The following is a 25,159-nucleotide window of genomic DNA, read 5'->3' on the forward strand; positions in this document are numbered from 1 at the left end:
TATGTAGTACACTGACCGCGCTAATCCGCAGGTACACGAGAGTTCAATTCTCATGATAACCCGACACACACACACACACACACACACACACACACACACACACACACACACACACACACACACACACACACACACACACACACACACACACACACACACACATTGAGAGAGAGAGAGAGAGAGAGAGAGAGAGAGAGAGAGAGAGAGAGAGAGAGAGAGAGAGAGAGAGAGAGAGAGAGAGAGATCGCACGTCCTTGCTAAGCCTTTAATCGTTGCTAGTACATCTGGCAATGCCACACCAGGGGACTTCCCCTTCCGGGCCCCGCCAGACCGGCCTCAATATATTACGAAGACTATAGTGCGGGTGACAGGAATCGTTTCGTTCCATTATTTTCGATAAATATGACTAAATAATGACATACTAATATATTTTCGTGCATCTGGCAACTTCTTCCCGATCCACCACGGCTTTCCTGCTTCCCACTCAGATGACCTGGTGCTACAGGGAAGACTGCTTTTTTTACACTGCGATCTTCCTTCATGAGCTCTTGGTAAGACATTAGAGCAGTTACTTTTGCCATGAAGCCTTCACTGACATCAGGTCAAGGCGGAAACGGCATGTGGAGAAGAACCGCAAAGTGGCAGCTCATACAAGGAAAACACAAATAACTGCTACACGCCGACACTCAAGTTCAAGGTCAAGCGACTCCCCACTACAAGATCCCTTACCACCACCACAACCACCAAACCAATCATTTCATTTAAAAGTATGGTTGAACTGCATGGAAGTCAAATATGCAGGACACTTTAGAGTGAAATTGCCACCCATGTGACAGTGATAGAACACAATTTTGGCCATGACAAGTGTCATCCACTTACAAGCATGTTGAGAACAAACATCAATTTAGAGAAGGGTTGAAACGCGGAAAGCAAAAAAGAACTACCACTCCAATCAAAGGCAAAAGAAAAAGAAAAGCAGATGACACTGTAAGCAATGAGTATAAACCAGGCAAGTTTGAAAGGTCAAACCTGGCATCAATTAATGACTTGGCGCGTCGCGATACTTCGGGTTAGAGTGGTTAATACCTTTGAAAGGGGGAGCCTGGAGTCCCATCATTAGATAAATGCATTGATATGTGATTAATGAACCCTGAAGAATCAAACAATAACAGGTCTGGGACATTATACTGTTTTTGATTGCACTATTACACGAAAATGGAAAAAAGTTTTTAATCACCGTTTTCTCAAAACTAGAGTAATACACACATAAAACGGATCTCCTCCATTAGTTTTAGCGCGACTGCTTTACAACTTTAGGGTTTGGAGCTAGACATGTAATAAAACAAAGTGGTTAAAAAAATATCAATTTAATTTCTTTATTGCATACTACAATAAAATACATTCTAGAAAGCAATTTTTCTCATATAATTTTTTTGCGACTAAATGAAATCAAATTAACAATTTTAATGACTTTGTTAAGAATGTTATAAAGTATTTTGTGTGTAAAGCACAAGAAGAACGGTGCACAAATGACGGAGGAGATCGATTTAAAAAAACTGGAAAAAAAGGGGCGCCTTCAAAGCATCAAAACTATTCCATGGGTGTCAGCCTTATCAAAACGTCAAAAAAACTAAATTTTCAAAGCATCCAAAAAGCTGGATCTTATCAAGTTTAAAAAAAGCTGAAACTGCCTGGATGTTATCAAATCATCAAAAACACTAGATGGCTTCAAAGCATCAAAATTGGATAAAATCCAATCAATGCATCCAAAACTTCATATATTATATATCAAAAACATCTTCAGATCTTAGCAAAACATCAAAACACATTATGCACAGGTCCAGCAGATGAAGGAAGCACGAAGCGGCACAATAAGAACACAAGATACATATCAATAATTATTAGTCTTTATTTCAAGTGACTTACTTGAACAATAAATAACCTAAAAATCTTAAAATTGAAAGAAAAGTGTCATTCTTCCCTCTGAAGACAGGGGGTTGCAATTAACCGGCAGCATTTAAAACTAGAAATGAAGCAGCAATATTTCAAATCTTACTGAATGAATATTTCGAATCACTCCTGCACCTGGCCCCTGCAGATTGGACATGGATACCTTATGACTTCCATGACGCTGTTGCAGCTTACACAGACCTGTGCATGATTGCAAGGCCTGAAGCAGATCGTTCTATCTCGGAGTGCCAGACACACAGCGCAGGGACAATGATTATGTTGCTGAGAAGGTTAATTTTCTGAGTCAGCAGCAGCTTCATCAGCATCATCATAATCGTATTCATCCCCGGTGTTGGCCGTCTCTAGTAACAAAAGGTGCGTGTCCATCGTGTGGCTCACAGCTGAGATAAACTGCATGTGATTAAACTGCCCGTTTCCATGGTGGATGTTACCCCGGATAATGGAGTAGTTGGCCGGCATCTTAATATTGATAGATTTGGGTAGGCGGTGGCGTAGGTGGTAGAGTACTGGGCCCACATTCACCGCGTGATGGACGACGCGGGTTCGAATCCCCACGCTACCACTCGGATTTTTCAGTCACCGCCGAGTGGCTTAAAACTACCCACATGCTGTCCTGAAGACCACCCATCAACCCGGACTCTAGAGGAAGCCGTCCAAGCGAATCAAGAACGAGTTCCGGGGGGCAGCATGAGCCAATGCAAGATGGCGCCACTATAAACACTCGCCTGCGCCAGAATGGGCTGGGCCGACCATCAGGCCCCACCTGGAAGAAGCCTTGGGCCGACCATCAGGCCCCACCGGGAAGATGCCTACCGGCGCAATAGGCAATCAACGTAGAAAAAAAAAAAAAAAAAAAAAGATGGCACTTTACGTTGCTATTAATTACACGGGCTGAAGTGTTTTTGGTGCTTTACACACAAAATACTTTATAACCTTCTTAACAAAGTCATTAAAATTGTTAATTTGATTTCATTTAGTCGCAAAAAAATTATATGAGAAAAATTACATTCTAGAATGTATTTTACTATAGTATGCAATAAAGAAATTAAATTGATATTTTTTTAACCACTTTGTTTTGGGTAGGCGGTGGCCGAACTGGTAGCGTACTGGACCCACATTCATCGCGTGATGGACGACGCGGGTTCGAAGCCCCACGCTACTACTCGGATTTTTCAGTCACCGCCGAGTGGCTTAAAACTACCCACATGCTGTTCTGAAGACCACCCACCAACCCGGACTCTAGAGGAAGCCGTCCAAGCGAATCAAGAACGAGTTCCCAAGCCAGTCTCGAGCTTACTGTGTCACACCGTTTCACTCGTTGATGTAGCAGCATTTGCATTAACGGTAGTTGTGATGGTGTACCATTGCCAAAGTCGTAATATCCCATAGTGTCATCATGGACTAGACTTTTGATGCTTTGAAACTTTTGAATTTTTTTTATGCTTTGATGACCTTTGGCAATTTGCTGCTTTGGTAACATCTGGATTTATTGATGTATTGATGACTTCTCACTTTTAATGCTCTGAAATGATATGAAACTGTTGACACCCTGATGGGATAAGTGAAAAAGCTGTTTTTTGACAAAATGAAAACAACTGGAAAATTTGATGAATTGATAGTTTGTTTGCTGATTTGATGAAATGATAGGACCATTTTTTGTCACTTTGATGCTCCCCCGAAAAAAAACAAAAATAAATAAATAGAAAAAAAAATGCATGATTCATTCGATTTTTGTCATATGATGATCAGGGTATCATTCTTCATAATATACATCGAAATTAAGACCCTAGGGCGGATGCTCCCCATAACTCAAAATCTTAACTGGAAACTTCACATCTCCTAACGGCCACTTCATTAAAACATTCGGAAAAAGGTCCCGAACCTGAACCCCAGCGTTGGTCAGGGCCCCCCGAACTGACCGTGCGGATTTATTAAAACTGAAACTGGGCCCCGACGCTCGGAGGCATTCGCCGGGAAGGTTGGCAGCTTTGCTTCGGGAGGTAAACAAACGGGAGCGGCCGTAGATCCTGCAATCGGGACAGTTCCTGCTTGGCTGCCCTCAAGATGAGTTCAACCTTCTCTCTCTTCCCACGGGAAAAAACGGCCCCACTGTCCAACAGCCAACGCAAGCGACTGGCGGACATTATTGCTTCAAAGAAAACCCTCCTAGAACATGCAAGTGGGTTCGTTCTATTCTATAAAAAAGAAGCAAAAGGCGTGGGAGGAGGTGACCATGGAGTTCAACGCCTGATACCCTGCTGACCAGCCCAAGACAATCCTGCAGCTTAAACGTGCCTGGGAGTACATCAGAAAACTGTAAGTGGATATGAATACATGCTTGTTTAGGGTACAGCAGTTTAATTATTTGTGTATAATGGTGCTTCAGCATTCTCGGGAAATTTACGGTAGTAAACTCACTGTTACTTTTAGGATGATATATGAAAGAAAGTGCGGTCCTGCGGGTGGTTGCGAAGGTAATAACAACAGCAATTATTTTTTTAAACTAATGAGTAAATAAGAAGTGATTCAACAGGCACCAGCCTCATTAGCAGATGCTAGCTGGGTAAATGTACAAATTTTCACAGAAAGGTAAAGGTAAAAAGTTTGAGGCATACGCTATAGCTGCGCGTGGCCTCAGTGCTCATCTCCACCTGAGTATTAGTTTAGACAGCGACGATGATCTGGACAAAGAGGCCTGGCTTTGGCCTGCGTCCAGTAACTCCGTAAGGTAAGGTGAACTGCATGCTGATTGCTTTGGCCAGGATTCGAACCTGGGCCCGCGGAGTATAGTATCCGGGCACGCCGACTACCAGACCACGGAGGCATGTCACAGAAAACTGGTTTAAAAATCACAAAGTTTGACAGATTTTTATTTTTGAGACTGTCTACAGTTGACCTTACATATCCAAACATATTATCTTGACCTAACCTAACCTATACCTGTCGTGAGCACCTTGGGTAGCATGCTTTTGATTGGAAAGTGGCAGGGGCATAACTCACGGGGGGGATGTGTCCCCCCCAAAGTTTGAGTTAGGGGGGACACAGTATACTCTGCCCCCCCCAAAAAAATAATAAATATTATGGTTAAATATCACTGTATATCTGGGAAGGGGCGAAATCCTACTTCCCTTGTATTATATTTCTTTGAACATATATGGCAGAAAAGTTCCAAGGGATTTAAGGTGCTTTGTTTAATTTATAAGAAAAATATGTAAACTCTGAATCACAGTTGCCTGATTTGGAACACTTACTTACTCATTCAGCACTTGTTACCATTTCAGAAATTTGTGATAGGTAAAGACACACAGAGACGTTTCCTGTGCCTATTCTATATTCTAAGTTAATGTTTGCCTGAAAGTTATCCAAATCATGCTAACATAGAGAAAAATTGGCCATGTTTTGCAGGGTGAAGAAAACTCTCAGCGCCTCCATTCGAGAGCAGTTCAAGACTGGTGGAGGACCACCCCCGAAGCCGTTCGAGGATGAAGGGTTGGCTGTGGCCACAGGGGCTTTAATTGACGAACTGTTTTTTGCAGAGAATCAGCTCGATAGTTTAACACCTGTAGTCTTAAGTGAAGAGACAGAGGGTATGTATTATCTTTTTTTTCTTCCATTATATTTTCAGTAATTATACTCTGAAGCTCTGTAATCTCTTCATATATTAAGTGAAAGATTGTTTCAGTTCTCTGGTAAAAGTATTGTCATATGTATAACCTTACTTTATCACATAACTTAACAATTACTCATGTGTCTCTTCCATTTATCATCAAAATGCAACTTGTCAGAACAAGGTCTCATATATTGTAGATACATTTTTATTGTGCTTACCTACTGCTAACTTAAAATCATTTTCAGCTTTTTCTTTCTTATTCTACATTCTACTTATTTGTCAGTCATGGCTTGCGATGCGTTAGAGCTTGGCAGCTATTAAAGCTTTCAGTAATCATACCAGGTTTTGCTTCTTGAATTAACTTGTTATCTTGTAAGTGCTGGTCCAAGTGGAGCAGTTTTATTGTTTATTACTTCCTTTTATGTAGCAGCATAGTAGAAATCATACTAAATACATCATAGTACTTCTATTAAAATTTAAGTGTTTGCAAGTCTCCAAAACATGTGGTCATTATTACTGCATATGTTGTTCATTTGAAATTGACATTTACTTCCTCTGATAGTTATACTTCATGGCCATAACGCGGATGCAGAAACTTTGGCACCAGCTTCAGCTTCAGCTCTACCTCCAGCACCAGCTTCAGCTCCATATCCAGCACCAGCTTCAGCTCCATATCCAGCACCAGCTTCAGCTCCACCTCCAGCACAAGCTTCATCACCACCTCCAGCTCCACCTTCAGCTTTACCTCCAGCTTCAAATGGAGTTCCACCTCCATGTGCAGAATCACTTCCACGTCCAGCACCAAGGCACACAGGGCATCCCAGCCAAAGAGGAGAGAAGAGGGCTGCTCCTAGTGAGCGTGAGGAATGTTTTCGATCATTTCGGGAAGGTGCCGAATCGGTAAACGAAGACCTCAGAGTTGCTCTAAGGGCATTTACTAATATGTGTAATACAATCAGTACACAAGTGGTGAATACCGCTGCCACCATAAACGCATACTTTCAGGACAATACACCGAAGTAACACAGCATGTGTGTGTGTGTGTGTGTGTGTGTGTGTGTGTGTTTCTAATTTTTTTTTTTATGTGCGTGTGTGTGTGGATGTTTTTTTTTTTCTTATTTTTTGCATGTGTCTTTTTTTGTGTGTGCATGCATTTCTTTTTTTGTTTGTGTGTTTTCGTTTTTTTGTCTTTTTTTTAGTGTGTGTGTGTGTGTGTGTGTGTGCGTGTGTGTATTTGTATTTTTATATGTTTCTGAACTTCTTAGTTTCAGTTGTAAGTTTGAGTGACACGGGTCAAGGGAGACTCCCCAAGTATCTCCGCTCTGCCCGGCATTCAAACTCTGGCCATCTCAGTTGTGAGCATATGTTTGTGTACTTTTCTCAAGTATGTGCAATAAAACTAGTAAATAAAATTAGATTTTTTTATTTTCATGGTCTTATAGTATCAGGTAAGCACTTTAATATCCAAGATACACTCTAGAACCAGTTATCAATTAAGTGGCTCCTTACGACCAAGCCACTAGCAGCATTCTGCATAACTATTTCATGTATATGTTTCTGAACTTCTTAGTTTCAGCTGTAAGTTTGAGTGACACGGGTCAAGGGAGACTGCCCAAGTATCTCCGCTTTGCCCGGCATTCAAACTCTGGCCATCTCAGTTGTGAGCATATGTTTGTGTACTTTTCTCAAGTATGTCCAATAAAACTAGTAAATAAAATTAGCTTTTTGTAATTATCATGGTCTACAGTATCAGGTAAGCACTTTAATATCCAAGATACACTCTAGAACCAGTTATCAATTATGTGGCTCCTTACGACCAAGACACTAGCAGCATTCTGCATAACTATTTCATGATCAGCATTAAGGGGTTGAAGTGCATTTCCCTGCATGTCGTTCTCTTCCATCTCATCGGGCAAGGTATATTGTGCAACCTAGCTATATTATGTAAAATGACAGATGCCATGATGATTTTCTATGTGGTTGGCAGTCTGGTTCGTAGCTCCTTATTGAGTATGGCAAACCGGCGTTTCAGAACCCCAAAAGCTCTCTCAATACGTTACGGGTTTGGATGTGGGCGCTGTTGTGTATCTGTTCCTTCTCTGTTACGGGTGATAGAAGTGGAGTCATCAAATACTTCCGGCACGGGTAACCAGAGTCACCAAGTAAATACCCACTATAATTTCCATCTTCTAACAGCTGGTACACCCTAAAATTATCAAACACTCTACTATCATGCACACTGCCTGGCCAACTACAAATGATATTTCTAAAAACCAGGTTATGGTCGCATATGCCCATGAGATTGATGGCATAGCGGCCCTTTCTGGACCTATATAACTCTACATTATTGCCTCCAGGGCTTATGATATTGATGTATGAGCCATCAGTGCAGCCCAAGACACCTGGCATACCAGCAATGGCAAAAAAAATTATTAGTTAAATCTGGAATGTCAGTTGGCTCAGGAAACTTTATGTAAACTGCACGCAGATTACACAAAACTGATGCTATATTTTTTACAATTTTACAAACTGATGCACCTGACATCCCAGAGATTCCAGCCATACAGAGCTGAAAACTCCCTATGGCAAAGTACATAACTGCCGTGAGGAGCTGCAGGTAGGCTGGGATGCTGCATCCTGTAAGCACAGAGAATAGAAAATATTATTTTTTAAATCAAATAACAAGTCATAGGAAGTAATTTTCTTGAGAACTACAATAGGCATATTACAAAAACAATTTTTCCTTAATAAAATTATGATTACTATACATAAACACTAATGAATTAAAATGGAACCATTCTGAGAACTGAAGAGTACAGGCAAAGTCAGGGGCATAACGCTCAGCTGTACTTGGCCTCGGTGCTCATTTCCGTCTCTTGTACCTTTGAGCCTGTGGTGTATAAGTCCATTTACCTTCCCAAGGTGTCACAAATCCCGGCTCATACCTGGTATCGATTTACTGCTGGATGAACCGAGCCTTGGGAATTAAGAAGTCACCCCATCTGTTTTGTCCTGCCACTAGAATCGAACTCGGAACTTCTTGGTTGTAAGCCGAGCGCACTACCATTCCACGTGGAATTCCTAAGAGGGTTTTAATTTAGAAAAATATAAAGGAGAGGCAAAAGCAATGAATTAAACAGAATACTTTACCTCGTCCATCTTGAGCTCTTGGCAAATCAGGTTCAATCTGATCAAGGAGTGCATGAATACACTCCTTGGATAGGCGGTACCGCTGGGTAAACTCCTCCTCAGAGTACTCTGTGAAGGGGTTTTGCCGATCAGTAACCAATCTCCTTGGCAACCTTGCTTCGTCAGCATGATTGGCATGGAGAAGGTGTGGCAACTGAAGAATGGCAGCCTGAAACAAAAATTAGAATTAAACTTGGAAAATGTGAACGATAAATGTTATTGTAATTGTTCTTGCATCCTGCAATATGCACAGCAACAACCTATACTTCTCCCAGGCACCTTAGGCAACAGTTGGTGAAAACACATCTTGACCCTAGGTAACCTAACCTTAACCTACACCAGTTAACCTAGCCTAGCCAAACATTATTTTGGCCTTACAAAACCTAACCTATACTTCTCCCGAGCAGCTTAGCCATCAGTTGGTGAAAACCCATCTTGACCCGAGGTAACCTATCCTTAACCAACACCAGTGAACCTAGCCTAGGAAAACATTATTTTGGCCTCACCAAACCTAACCTATACTTCTCCCGAGTAGCTTTGGCAACAGTTGGTGAAAACCCATTTTGACCCGAGGTAACCTATCCTTAATCAACACCAGTTAACCTAGCCTAGCCAAACATTATTTTGGCCTCACCAAACCTAACCTATACTTCTCCCGACCCGAGGTAACCTAAACCAGGGCTGTAATTTTGGTAAATTTCATTGGGGAGTAAGCTAACCATAACCAATACCAATAAGCCTAGCGTAGCAAAACATTATTTGACCTAACCCAACCCAACCTATACTTGGTCGAATCTAGAAGGTATTCCTCACAGCTGTGGTGGTCCACCGCTGCAGCCGGCCCGAGAGTCCTGAGCACTTTAGGCATCTGTTTGGGAAAACATAACTTGACCTAACCTGACCTAGCTCATCCTAGCACAAATAAACCTAACCTAAACAAGCATTATTTTCACCTCACCCAACCTAACCTATACTCGCCCCGAGCACCTTAGGCATCATACTCTTGATGCCACATCACCCAACATCTCGGAATATAAATATTTCTCCAAACTAGGGCTACCAATATTGGAAAGAGTGCATTAAAGTACAAAATTCTATTGGTTTCCCTCAAGAGTTTGTAAACTAACCAGATCAAAACACTAGCCCGTGTTTGCCAATTTGGTTAGGATGAAGAGCTAATGGAAGTTACCATGTTGAACCATCAAACCTAACGGTAAATTAATCAGCCTGGTATGCCTAAGCAAAGCATATTTCATGTAACCAGAATACCTTATCAAAACAACCAGGCCTCAGGTTGCCTCGGCCAGCCTTTACACCTGGCATCGTACGATTTATTGCGATAAACAACTTCCACATACATTATTTGGGTTCTGCACTACTACGTCACTATTATAGTACTACACTTACCATGATTGAGGCTCCAGAGAAGTGGTAGAGGCGTAGATAAGTGGTGATGAGACGCTCCCGAACAGGCTTAGGAGGTGCTGTCGGAGGGTATGAGGGTCCCCACGATTTCCTCCCGAAAAGTTCGCGTTCAGGCGACGGTTTTCGGGCACCAGTGTGTTTAATAAATCGGCGCGGTGGGATTCCGGAGGCTACCGGAGGCCGGCCCGGAACTGGAACCCCAAAAGCTGTTTAATAAATCGGGCGTAAATCAGCTACTTCGAGGTTGGGCGTTCTGTATCGTCTCCGCCAGTTCTTCTTCCCCCCACAGTTGCTATCCATATTCAGGGGCCTTTCCACCCTCGTATGGAGAATGCATCTCACGTGTGTGTGTGTGTGGGGGGGGGGGCGCTCCACTCGCACAGCTCTTCTGGACAGAGTGGAGTCTAAGGCTCTTCGTCTCATCAGCTCTCCTCTTCTTACTGATATTCTTCTACCTCTTAAATTCCGCCGCCATTTTGCCTCTATCTTCTATCGATATTTTCACGCTGACTGCTCTTCTGAACTTGCTAACTCCATGCCTCCCCCCCTCCCGCGGCCTCGCCACACAGGACTTTCTACTCAAGCTCATCCCTATACCGTCCAAACCCCTTATGCAAGAGTTAACCAGCATCTTCACTCTTTCATCCCTTACTCTGGTAAACCCTGGGTCAATCTTCCTTCATCTGTATTTCCTTCTGCCTACGACTTGAACTCTTTCAAGAGGAGGATATCAGGAAACCTCCTCCTCCCGAAATTGACTTCTCTTTGGGCCGCTCCTCTCTAATCTTTTTAGGGTTAGTAAGTAGTGGGCTTTTTTTTCATTATTGTTTTCTTTTTTTCCTAAGCCCTTGAGCTGTCTCCTTTCCTGTAATATATATATATATATATATATATATATATATATATACATATATGTATATATATATATATATATATATATATATATATATATATATATATATTATATACAGAGTCTTTCGTTATGTATACTTAACCCAACCTATTAGATTTTCCTGGTATTAGTTATGCAGTTACAAGAAGATTAGATGAGGCAAATGAAAATGATTACAAAAAGGAAAATTATGGCAGAGTTTAGTGAAAAAAATATGAGGTGGACAATGATAGGTACTGTAAAACGTACTAATACTAACAGAGACTCACAAGTATAAAAATAACATAAAGCTATCTAATATATTTACTATAATTTTTTTCATAATTTCGTAAGTCATATTATACGGAATAACATCAAACTTGGTAAGTGTGTTAGATTATTGGATCGATGTGTCTGGAGCATAAACCGTTCTTTTTTATAATAAAGAAGTAATATTGTTTTTTCTCACATTACTGTTCAAAACCCATGATCATATAAAACTAGCAGAGGTAAAGGCAAATTTGGAAGTTGGGTGCCGACCGGTCCCGGGCATGGATTCAATCCATGCAATCCATTCAATCCAATTCAATAGGGTAGGCGGTGGCTGAACAGATAGCAAGACGGCCCCGCGTTCAGGAGGACGCGAGTTCAATCCCCGACCGGTGCCACGAAGCTGGGATTTTTCAGCCGCCGCCGAGTGGCTTAAAACTACCCACATGCGGTCCAGAAGACCACCTATCAACCCGGACTCTAGATTCTAGGATTAAAGATGAGCTCCGGGAGGGCAGCATGAGCCAATGCAAGATGGCGCCACTATAAACACTCGCCTGCGCCAGAACGGGCTGGGCCGACCATCAGGACCCACCGGGAAGAAGCCTTGGACCGACCATCAGGATCCACCGGGAAGAAGCCTACCGGCGCAATAGGCCAAGACGTAAAAAAAAAAAAAAAAAAAAAAAAAATCCGGTCTGTCGCAATCACCTATCTACTGTCCTCTCATTATGTTGATGGAAACATGAAATTACCAAGTATTTTTTTCTTCAAGGACTTACAATAATACTTTATAATATACGTATACTGCATCCTCTTCTCACAATAGTTATAGCAAATACGATAACTGTCCTTCTTCAATTACAGAAATATATAATACTGTTATACTAAATGTTATATATGATTCTAAATAAACAGAACTATAAATGCTTAGATAGATAGATTGACAGATAGATAGAAAGATATAAATAGATAGGTAGGCATTTCATTTATCTATTCTTATACGTTACATATATATATATATATATATATATATATATATATATATATATATATATATATATATATATATATATATATATATATATATATATATATATATATATATATATATATATATATATATATATATATTTATATATATATATATATATATATAGATATATATATATATATATATATATATATATATATATATATATATATATATATATATATATATATATATATATATATATATATATATATATATATATATATATATATATTTATATATATATATATATATATATATATATATATATATATATAGATATATATATATATATATATATATATATATATATATATATATATATATACAGAGAGAGAGAGAGAGAGAGAGAGAGAGAGAGAGAGAGAGAGAGAGAGAGAGAGAGAGAGAGAGAGAGAGAGAGAGAGAGAGAGAGAGAGAGAGAGAGAGAGAGAGAGAGATTTTACGTGTTCGCCTCTAGCGCCGGTAGGCTTTCTTCAGGGGCCTGGGGGTCGGCCCAACCCCGTCATGGCGTAGGTAATTTTTATAGTGGTGCCATTTATTCTTGGCTCATGCTGCCGTCCGGAACTCATTCTTGATTCACTTGGACGGTTTCCTCTGGAGTCTGGGTTGATAGGTGTTCTTCAGGACAGCATGTGGGTAGTCTTAGGTCACTCGGCGGTGACTGAACAATCCCAGGTGAAAGCGTGCGGATTCGAACCCGCGTCGTCCAACACGCGGTGAATGCAGGGGCCCGCACGCTAACCACTCAGCCACCGCCTATATATATATATATATATATATATATATATATATATATATATATATATATATATATATATATAGATATATCGATATATATATATATATATATATACAAACATATTATACGCCTCCGGGGTCTAATGGTCAGCGTGCGTGGTTATTAATCCATAGGCCCGGGTTCGAGTCGGGGTGCAGCACGATAATGTACAGCACATCAGTGATCAGAATGACAAGGTAATTAAGTGTGATCGATTATGCTCACTTTTCTTCTCTAAGGGTCGTCCTCTCAATCGTGCTGACGTGGTAGGTGGAGGCCGAAGTCTTCGTCTGCTTCGCCTTACTCATAGAGATGCAGGACTCTACACCTGCGTCGCCTCCAACCCTGAGGGAGATGGACAGAGCAATGCCGTGTCCCTCCATATAGAGTGTAAGTAAACATTTTTGTTTTGAGGGGGCTGTATTGTATTAAAGAGTTATATTGTTTTTTTTTTTTGTTTTTTTACAGCACAGAGAGCAACTCAATGGCAACAAAAAGAAGATGTAGACAAAAAAGCCCGCTAACTGTTGTTCACATGTAACGATAATTATAGAGTGGCCAAAAGAGAGTCAATTTCGGATGGAGAGGTGTCTTGATACACTCTTCTTGAAAGAAGTCAAGTCATAGGCAGGAGGAAATACAGACGAAGGAAGGCTGTTCCAGCGTTTACCAGTGAAGGGGATGAAAGAATGGAGATGCTGGTTAACTCTTGCATAAGGGGTTTGGACAGTATAGGGATAAGTTTGAGTAGAAAGTCGTGTGCAGGGGGGCCGCGGGAAGGGGGAGGCATGCAGTTAGCAACTTCAGAAGACCAGTTAGCATGAAAATATCGATAGAAGATAGAAAGAAATGCAACATGGCGGCGGATTTAAGAGACAGAAGTCTGTCAATAAGAGGGAGGGGGGGCGGGGGGGGGAGCTGATGAGACGAAGAGCCTTATAAGGGCTGGATTCACATGAGCCACTTTTTAGTGGTCAGTGGCCGCCACGCCACTGTGGTCGGCCACAGTGGCCAGCGATAGATACCGGTGTTTCAAATGGCAGCGTGCACACGAGCCACTATCGGTGGCCACCACCCTGCCACCCGCCGCTTTCCCTCTGTCTTGACACTTGAACACCTGAATTTAACTGTCATAATGATGTATAAGTATGACCTTCACGCATAACTTCTGTTCTGGATATAATAGATAAGCTATTATATGTTTTCATAACTAATGTTTCATTTCGTTTCACAGTTTTGCATATTAATTGATTCTGGTATGGATGAATTACTGAATGTGGTTGTTTTATTTACCCGGAAGTAGAAAGGGGAAAATGTTATGTAACCGCAAAGACTGCTGAATTATGTCAATAAACTACATTTAATGTGACTTAATATTCTTCATGTTCAGTCTTATATTAAAATTACAGCAAGTCTCTCTTCTACTGGGACACAATTCTTCATGTTGATGTCCTGCCGTGTTATACGTGGACCAATTATTGTCATAAGATGATTAAACCTATCCTGTGGCCTCCTGAAGTAGTAAAAAAAATATCGTGTTCTTTTAATGTGTGGAATGCTTCACGCAGTAGTCTGTTGCTAAGTATATATGAGGTGAACCCATGGCAGTACTTTCTTCAGCGCTTTTTGCCAGGAGAGCACAGACAGCTGCTGCCCCTACGAGATCCATAACGCTACGCGCTGACCTCATTAGTGGCTGCCACCGAGTGGCTCGTGTGCATGGTGCACCTACCCACCATTTTTCGTGGCGACCATTTTTTGTGGTGGCCACTATTTGTGGCGGCCACTGATCACTAAAAGTGTCACGTGTGAACCCAGCCTTAGACTCCACTCTGTCGAAGAGGGCTGTGTGAATGGACTCCCCCACAGGTGAGTGCAATAAGGTTGGACGAGATAAAAGGTTAAGCTTTCAATTCAAGCACCTCAACTCAAGGAAGGTGCTTAAGGTATAGCTTTGGGGATCGGAGACTAGCTCAGTGGAATTGCTTTTTTAAATCTTGACCTAGTCTCAGGGGATGGTAATTATACTTATGCATTCGTAATATTGCGAGTCTGTTGTCGTTGTTGATTATGATGATGATGAGGAGGAGGATGATGAACGCGCGCGCGCGTGTGTGTGTGTGTGTGTGTGTGTGTGTGTGTGTGTGTGTGTGTGAGTGTGTGTGTGTGTGTGTGAGTTTGTGTGTGTGTTTGTGGCGCTCGCCCGTGTATCTGTGCCTTGTTTTCTAATGAAAATATTAAAAAAATAAAAGCTTTTTTTTTATCAAAACCTTTGCACGTTTCAGAATTCTTCAAATTAGCCTTTGCTTGAATTAGTAAGGATTAAATAGCTACGATTCGAATTTAATTTAATTTAAGTTTAATTCCTCTAATTTGACTATTCAAAAAGGAATTCACATGGTCACAGAAACTTCTCATGTTCTTATTTTCTACCCTGCTCTCTAAAATGTGAAATACCTTTTAAGAATTAAGAAACTGGTAAATACATTGATAAAGCCGTGAAAATGTCTGATGGCAAAATTTCGAGAGGAGGATTTCTGATGACCACGGAACGAACAGCTTATCTTGTTATTTGGATTTCTTTCATTATAACGATGTTGTTCCTCCTCCCTTTTCCCTCCTTCTGTAGATGCTCCTGTGTGCGTGTGGGAGGGTGTGCGGGAAGTTATGGCCGTGGTGGGGGAAGTTGTGGAGATGGAGTGTCGCGTAAGAGCATCTCCACCACATGTTTCCTACTCTTGGGAGAGTTTCTCATCGTCCTTCTCATCAAGTGCTGGCCAGGTAAGGGCTAAGATGAAAGGATGAATGAAAGTACGAAAGAATGGGAGAAGGTAAAAGTTAAAGTTGGGGGCATATGCGATAAATTCGCGTGGCCGCGGTGTTCATCTTCGTCACATTGGCCCTTGTGCCTGTGATGGGAAGAACTCTACCCCGGGACACAGGGTCAGTGTGACGTACGGGTTACCACAGTTTACCTTCCCCAGGTTTCCCCAGGTACCCAAATATCAACCAGCCCGAGAGCTGAGTGAGCTGCACGCCGACTTCCCGGGCTAGGATTCTAATCCGGGCTTGCGGATTCGTAGCTAGACATGATAACCACTAGACCACGGAGGCGATGCAGTAAAATTATGGAATGAGTGACTGGTTGATTTGCAAATAAGATGGTTCGATGTTAAAATGCTCTAACAAGCCATTTGATTGTTAAATATTTTGTATTTTCGTTGTCAGCCGTTCAGTTATGTAATGAAGAATTAAGTCAGCCATTAGGCTAATCAGATTTATTTTTGTTTTATCGGTCATGTTCGCTTGTGTTTTATTTTTACCTCACGCTTTCACAAACAACCACTAGACATTAATTTAGCCACTTATCAAATTATCCTCGTCCACATGTCAATTGATGTGTTCTGACTATCTGTATTCAACTTTTGGGTCCCGACATACCACGCATTTCGAAGTGTCAACTACTCAGTCCTTCAGTCAATTATTTAGATTGAATTCAAGCTACTAGGTACCGGCTGCTTGGTACCGCTGCTTTGGTTTATATGTACCATTGCAGGGCTGCTATGTACGGCTTCAGCTTTTATGTACCGAACAATGCTACTGTGTACAGTACCAACTACCAAGTAGAGATAAAGTCAAATAGGATTTGTTTATGTCTTAATTAGGTAAAATCATGTAAGAATATTTTTCATCAGTCTTTATTAGTACAGCATCCAAGATTTATGTTTTATATCAATATTAGCATGAAATTCAATTGCATACTCTAAAGAAAATTTATGTCTATAAAGAAAAGCAATAAGATTAAGTATATATTGACTTATATAGTCTGAAGTAAATAATAAACTACGTAAATGATAGCTTGCTTTTTTTTCTGTGTTATCGCTGTCAATATATAACACACAAAAGACATTAGGCCTATATGGCCTATTTGGTTTATGGTACATAACAGCTGCTGATTGTACACAGCAGCTATGGTGCATAGCAGCCATGGATGGTACATAGCAGCCACTAGTGGTACGTAGCAGCCACTGGAACATAGCAGCCAACGGTACGCACAGACCGGTTTCTTTTCAATTAGATACCAGTTCATTTATCTGAGCATTAATTTACCCGTTATATGTTTACTATAAGGACTCCTCTCACTTCCTTCTTCTTCTTAAGGTTCGTGTGAAACTGAGACACGAGGACGACGGTCTACGCTCCATTGGTTTCCTGAGGGCAGAGAACACATCGCTCGGTGGAGGCAATAGAGGTCAGATGGCGGAGTGCTTGCCTGAAAACGACGTGGGGCCCGCCGACCATCCATGCTTCTTTAGTATCCTGCTCATAGGTAGTAATTATATGTGGCAGGCCATTTTGTAATGCATATCTTTGAAGTTGCTTCGAAGTGAAATTTTGTTTCGTTGTGATGCATGGCGGTGATATCCAGCTCCCCGGTGTTAATTGTTTACCGTTTGTGTCTCTCCAGAGCAGCCGAGCACCTTGATTGGCTGCTACTATCATGACGTAACTACTGACTCAGCCGCTGTCACGTGCTCGCCTGGTGCCGCTGTCGGTCAGCTGCCCCAAATGTATCACATCGAGGTGTGTGTTCTCCTCGACTTGTGATTATCTAATGAAAACAGAGACATACAAGACATAGTGTAACGCTGAAAGTGTGAGTGATTATTCAAGAAAGGAATGGGATATATTCATAGATCTCAGGTGTGGTCAGCGAATAGGTTATTGAGTCCCCAAGAGCTTGAAATGTTCTTTCATTTATCGTTAATTACCTGTGTTTCTCTGGAACTTGTAGCAATTACACTTAAGTAAAATAAGTGACACTGTTGTTAATGAAAATGAAGCTGATCATTCTCGTTGTTTTATTTATTGGTAAACGTGAGCAAATAAATGCCGTGCGGGAGCATGTCCTCATCAAAAATCGTTCTGTTAGGAATGCCTTAAGAAATCAAGTATAAATAAGCTTTTAAAAAAAATCTAATTACATTACAGTATTTGCTGAGTATCTGCTTAGAATGTATCAGTGTCGCCTTTGGCGTAATTTATCAAAAGCATCAGGGCGTCAGGCATCTCAACAGAAAGCGCAGCCTCCGTTGTTTAATGCCCGTATGCGACATTGGCTTCCGTCCAATAGTGTTTCACTCCGCCCTCAACTTCTGGCCTTAAACGCCATCACCTTTAACCTGTCCACGCTCCAGATAGCGGTAGGCATCCACCCAAGGTTTTGGTTCATCTCACACAACAACCAACAGTCAGCTAAGGGCGGAGTATAAGATAATGGAAGCGGAAGGCGCTGTCCTCACTGAAACACAAACACCTGGCAGTCCTTGTGTTGGGGGTGAGGTGTCTGACGCCCTAATGTGTTTGATAAATTTCGTCGACGGCGACACTGATACATCTAGGTACTTAGCAAATATTGTAATGACATTTTTTTTTTAAGCCCATTTCTGCTTGATTTTGTAGGGCTTTCATGTAGGAACGATTTTTTATGAGGGTATAGGCTTCAGCACGGCATTTATTTTCTTTCGTTTAACAATTATTATAACAACAAAAATGACCAGCTACATTATTATTAACAAGTGTCACTCATTGTACTAAAGTGTAATTGTTACAAGTCCCAGAGAAAAAGGTAATTTACGATAATTGAAAGAACATTTCCAAGCTTTTGGGGACACAATAACTTATTCATTGCTGACACGCGTTTGCTGGCAACTCTGAATATTCCCCATTAGACTTAATGTAATAATTCGTAGGACTTAAAATAAATGGAGTTTGGATTACATACATAGAGTTTACTGAAAACTAATACGCACTTGGGGAATAATTTCGATATAATAGAGAAAAAGTAGAATCAAGCAGAACTCTTGAAAACGTCAGGACAGGAATGGGTGCTTCAGTGGCAAATGAAAATTAAGAGATAGGGGTATAAACATTGCGGGTCTCAAGGAATTGTGTTAATGGCCATAAGTGTGTCGCCTTGCAGGTACGTGAGGCCGGGAGGATGGTGGCCGCTTACAACAACAGTGAGCCGCGTTTCAATCTGACGTCCTTGGCGCCTGGACGGGACTACGTGCTAGCGATGTTTGCTTCTCACGCGCGAGGTCGCGGCCATCGGACATCGCTCATCATGAAGACCCATACCCCCAAGGCAGAGCAGGTGGCGCCGGAGAGAGTGCGGCCAGCGAACTGTGAGTGTCTGTGTGTGTGTGTGTGTGTGTGTGTAAGTAAAACAAAAATATATTTCATTTTGAATGTTTCATTTGCTTGCATAAAATTTTATATTAGTTATTTTTCTATGGACGCATCTGAGTGGTGCAGTGGTTACCGTGCCTAACAACAGATCTCCGGGTCTGGGTTCAAATCACAGCCTGGGCAGTCGCCAATCAGCCTACGAAGCTGCTTATCCTACCTTTATAGATGATAGATAAATGGGTAATTGGGGAAACGTGGGAAGGGTACACTGTGCTATCTTGGCTGTTGTAATGTATCTGTGCCCCACGCTATCAATTGGTTCTCACACTCAAAGTGAACAAGGACAAATAGGATAAAGATGCTTAACAGGGCCAGAACCAAATAATGATATGTTTCTAATTTTACGTACCTTACCTACTTTTAACCTTAACGCAAATTAAAGGAGGGGAATGAACTATGATTGTTTTGTATATATATATATATATATATATATATATATATATATATATATATATATATAGAGAGAGAGAGAGAGAGAGAGAGAGAGAGAGAGAGAGAGAGAGAGAGAGAGAGAGAGAGAGAGAGAGAGAGAGAGAGAGATATAGATAGAGAGATAGATAGAGAGATATATATATATATATATATATATATATATATATATATATATATATATATATATATATATATATATATATATTTACATTTTTTATTTTTTTTTAACGTCTACGCCTATAGAGCCGGTAGGCTTGCCTGAGGGGCCTGGATGGTGTTCGACCCCAGCCCGTCATGGCGCAGACAAATGTTTATAGTGGCGCTATCTTCTCTTGGCTCATGCTGCCCCTCGGAACTCCTTGATTCACTTCGACGGTTTCCTCTAGAGTCCGGGTTGATGGGTGGTCTTCAGGACAGTATGTGGGTAGTCTTAGGCCACTCGGCGGTGACTGAAAAATCCGAGGTGGTAGCGTGGGGATTCGAACTCGCGTCGTCCATCATGTGGTGAATGTGAGCCCAGCACGCTACTACTCAGCCACCGCCTACCCTACCCTACATATATATATATATATATATATATATATATATATATATATATATATATATATATATATATATATATATATAGACTTCACAACTAGTTGACGGGAAATCTCTTCAGTCTTGGCGCGCTGGCTTCGCGTAAGGGGCCGATTGTTATGGCGACTTTCACTGCGACAACTCAAACACACTCTGCGTTCTTACTCCGAATTTAAGTGGAAACAGGACGAAATCTTCAAGTTTTAGTGCATACAAGCAGGCAGAAGTGTCTCTAGAGTGATTTGGTCGAGGATTCAAGGTAACTTATATAAAATAGCACCATGCGTGCACTTTGAAAACGTTGTGTAAAAAATGGCAAATTTGCGTAACTTTAGGTTGAAATCTTTACGTAAAATGAATGATAACTGTAGGATAGTGGAGTCCACAGTTTTACGTATTAGGAAACAAGAAATGTACGTTTAGTTAGTGCCTACATGGCAACTCAGCTCAGTTCCCGCGTCGCCTAACTCGCCTTAGGCACGCAGTCAGCTGGGCACTTCCCCTCTGTAAAGGATTATCGCTGTCCTGCCTCTGTTTACTCTCCAAGTAAAGGACCTACAGTTATTCATCGTCTCTGTACCCTTCCCCACAACTGCAAGGATCCAGAGGACGATACAAGAAGACACAGACGGCAGTGGATCGAGTGGAAGTGACGGAGGAGACACAAGATATGAGGACGCCGCGACCCCGTGGAGTAAACTGTGGAGGAGCCGTACTACGCCATCAGTGCAGTGACTCAGTGTTGTGTGCAGAACTTCATGGTGAGCAACAGGTTGGCCCAGCGCCTGCATTTGCTGAAGCTCGTCGGGTTCTTCCCCGGGGACGTGCAGGCCGACCTGGACCGGGCCAAGGCAGAGGAGAAGGAGGACGACGAGGTGATCTTGGCCCAGCTTGCCAGGGAGCTGGCCGACGACCAGCCGGACCCGCCGACGGACGAGTTGCTCCTCGCCGCGGTCGGCAACTACGCCGGCTACCTGGCCAGGAAGGTCCAGGCCAACTCCTCTGTGGCCGAGTGCTGCAAGCAGGAGCTTGCCCAGCAGGAGGAGATGAAGATTACCGTGGAGCTCGAGAGGGGCGACCCGCCCTCTGTGATGTTCGACGCCCTGGTCGAGCTGGTCGACAGGGGAGAGCTGGAGACGGGCCGGGCGGTCCTGAAGCGGCCATCTCCCAATGGCCCACATGGCGTCCTTCGGGATGTCGCTGTGGGACTCCCTGATGTGCAGGGAGGACAAGAAGGAGCGCAGGTTGAGGTTCCTCCCTTGCCATGCGCCACAGGGACGGGTTCAGGCACCTCCTGGAGTTCCTGGCGGCCTCAGACCCGACCTTGCAGGGGTACAGGTGCCAGGAGGGGCACAACCTGGCCAACACCATCTTGCCGCACATCAGCAGGTCCCTCTTCAACTGTTTCGGTGCTAATTTCTCCAAGGACGTGACCTCAGAAGCGAGGAAGAACAAGGCCTTGAAGCAGCCGACCGGCAGGAAGAGGAGCAGTATCGAGGAGGGCAGGAAGGAGACGGCGAGGAACAGGGACGTGTACAAGTCCAGGAAACTGACCGGGGCCCACAAGTCATAGGCCAAAAGGCTAAAGTGATTGTTAATGGACGAGGGCCAGATAGCCGGCAAGACGTGCTGCGGCAATAGTGACATCGGAATTCAACCAAAATAAGTTGTGATTGTATATAGAAAAATGAATATTTTGCTTTTGTTGAGTAAAATTAAGATGTTTCTGCATGCTTTCCTCAAGTATTAAGTTTCTAATGTGAAAATTAAGTGATTTATTAGATGTTAAAAACTTACGTAAAAATTGCACTAAATAGAAAAAAAAATAAGTAGCTATTTCAGGCAAAATCTTATAAGATATGCTAAATATTGCTATTGATTCTGAAAATATAAGTGATTATCTCTGCATTTGGTGATGTTTGTGCATCTAGCGTAAAATCTGAGGATTTTATAGCCTTTTTAAGTTTTGTTATACTTATATAAAAAACAATTAATCGGGATTTTATTAGGGAACGACTTTGAATTTTTTGATACCGCTGCTCATGGAGACTCATATATGCCTAAGGGAGGTGCCTGTTTTAGTTTCAGGTCGCTAGCTGCTTTGGTTTTGAAAATATTTAAATTTTAAATTTTTGAAAATCGGCCCCCTGCGAATCGGCCCCGCGCCCCGTTTCCCGTCAAGAGATTGTGAAGTCTATGATATATATATATATATATATATATATATATATATATATATATATATATATATATATATATATATATATATATATATATATATATATATATATATATATATATATATATATATATATATATTCACACATAAATATATGGAGTATGCATCTCATATCCACTCACACAGCTCTCATGGACAGATTGGAGCCTAAGGCTCTTCGTCTCATCAGCTCTCCTCCTCTTACTGATAGTCTTTTACTTCTTAAATTTCGCCGCTATGTTGCCTCTCTTTCTATCTTCTATCTATATTTTCATGCTGACTGCTCTTCTGAACTTGCTAACTGCATGCCTCCCCCACTCCCGCGGCCTCGTCACACACGACTTTCTACTCAAACTCATCCAATTACTGTCCAAATCCCTTACGCAAGAGTTAACCAACATATTCACTCTTTCATCCCTCACGCTGGTAAACTTTGGAACAATCTCCCTTCAGCTGTATTTTCTCCTGCCTACGACTTGAACTCTTTCAAGAAGAGGGTATCAGGACACCTCTCCTCCCGAAATTGACCTATCTTTCGGCCACTCCTCTAACTCTTTTTTAGGAGCAGTGAGTAGCGTTTTTTTTTTTTTTTACATTTGTTACCTTTTTTTATGCCCTTGACCTGACTCCTCTGCTGTAAAAACACACACACACACACACACACACACACATATATATATATATATATATATATATATATATATATATATATATATATATATATATATATATATATATATATATATATATAAACTGCCCTCTTTCGGATTCTATCCTTTTCTCTCTTCCTTTATATCCAGTTTCCTTTCCTGCCGTTCTATCTCTGCTTTGGTAGACGGTCACTGTTCTTCCCCTAAACCCATCAACAGTGGTGTTCCACAGGGCTCTGTTCTATCACCCACTCTCTTCCTGTTATTCATCAATGATCTTCTTTCCATAACAAATTGTCCTATCCACTCATACGCTGATGACTCCACTCTGCATTATTCAACTTATTTCAACAGAAGACCTCTCAACAGGAATTACATGACTCCAGGCTGCAGGCTGCAGAACGCTTAACCTCAGACCTTACTATAATTTCCGATTGGGGTAAAAGGAACCTTGTGTCCTTCAATGCCTCAAAAACCCAATTTCTCCACCTATCAACTCGACACAATCTTCCAAACACCTATCCCCTATTCTTCGACAACACTCAGCTGTCCTCCTCGGTCTATCCTTAACTCAAAATCTTAACTGGAAACTTCACATCTCCTTTCTCACTAAATCATATTCCTCGAGGTTGGGCGTTCTGTATCGTCTCCGCCAGATCTCCTTCCCCGCACTGTTGCTATCCATATACAGGGGCCTTGTCCGCCCTCGTATGGAGTATGCATCTCATGTGTGGGGGGTCTCCACTCATACAGCTCTCTTGGACAGAGTGGACCTTAAGGCTCTTCGTCTCATCAGCTCTCTTCCTCTTATTGATAGTCTTCTACCTCTTAATTTCCGCCGCCATGTTGCCTCTCTTTCTATCTTCTATCGTTATTTTTACGCTGACTGCTCTTCTGAACTTGGTAACTGCATGCCTTCCCCCCTCCCGCGGCCGTGCTGCACGCGACGTTCTACTCATGCTCATCCCTATACAATCCAAATCCCATACGCACGAGTTAACCAGCTATCTTCACTTTTTCATCCCTCACGACTTGAACTTTTTCAAGAGGGTATCAGGACACCTCTCCTCCCGAAATTGACCTCTCTTTCGGCCACCTCTTTTGATTCTTTTTAGGAGCAAAGAGTAGCGGGCTTTTTTATTACTGTTTCCTTTTTTTGTGTGCCCATGGGCTGTCATCTTTGTTGTAAAAAAAAGAATATATATATATATATATATATATATATATATATATATATATATATATATATATATATATATATATATATATATATATATATATATATATATATATATATATATATATATATATATATATATATATATATATATATATATATATATATATATATATATATATATATATATATATATATATATATATATATATATATATATATATATATATATATATATATATATATATATATATATATATATATATATATATATATATATATATATATATATATATATATATATATATATATATATATATATATATATATATATATATATATATATATATATATATATATATATATATATATATATATATATATATATATATATATATATATATATATATATTTTTTTTTTTTTTTTTTACAACAAAGGAGACAGCTCAAGGGCACAGAAAAAGGAAACAATACTTAAAAAAGCCCGCTACTCGCTGCTCCTTTAGAAATAATCAAAAAGAGGTGGCCGAAAGAGAGGTCAATTTCGGGAGGAGAGGTGTCCTGATACCCTCCTTTTGAAAGAGTTCAAGTCGTAGGCAGGAGGAAATGCAGATGAAGGAAGATTGTTCCAGAGTTTACCAGCGTGAGGGATGAAAGATTGAAGATGCTGGTTTACTCTTGCATAAGTGGTTTGGACAGTA

General features: G+C 41.1%; 1 protein-coding gene across 2 annotated transcripts in view; it reads left to right on the forward strand.

The window, feature by feature from the left end:
• Positions 1–15,531: 15,531 nt before the first annotated feature.
• Positions 15,532–25,159, forward strand: part of LOC126996811 (uncharacterized) — a 32,451-nt gene continuing 22,823 nt past the window's right edge. For both annotated transcript variants that reach the window (XM_050857671.1, XM_050857673.1), the window contains exons 1-4: positions 15,532–15,931; positions 17,312–17,480; positions 17,619–17,734; positions 19,134–19,338. In XM_050857671.1, coding sequence (XP_050713628.1) covers positions 15,818–15,931; positions 17,312–17,480; positions 17,619–17,734; positions 19,134–19,338 — 604 coding nt within the window. In that variant the 5' untranslated portion in view covers positions 15,532–15,817. The remainder of the gene's footprint in view (positions 15,932–17,311; positions 17,481–17,618; positions 17,735–19,133; positions 19,339–25,159) is intronic.

Source organism: Eriocheir sinensis, chromosome 11, assembly GCF_024679095.1.
Source record: "Eriocheir sinensis breed Jianghai 21 chromosome 11, ASM2467909v1, whole genome shotgun sequence".
NCBI lineage: Eukaryota > Metazoa > Arthropoda > Malacostraca > Decapoda > Varunidae > Eriocheir > Eriocheir sinensis.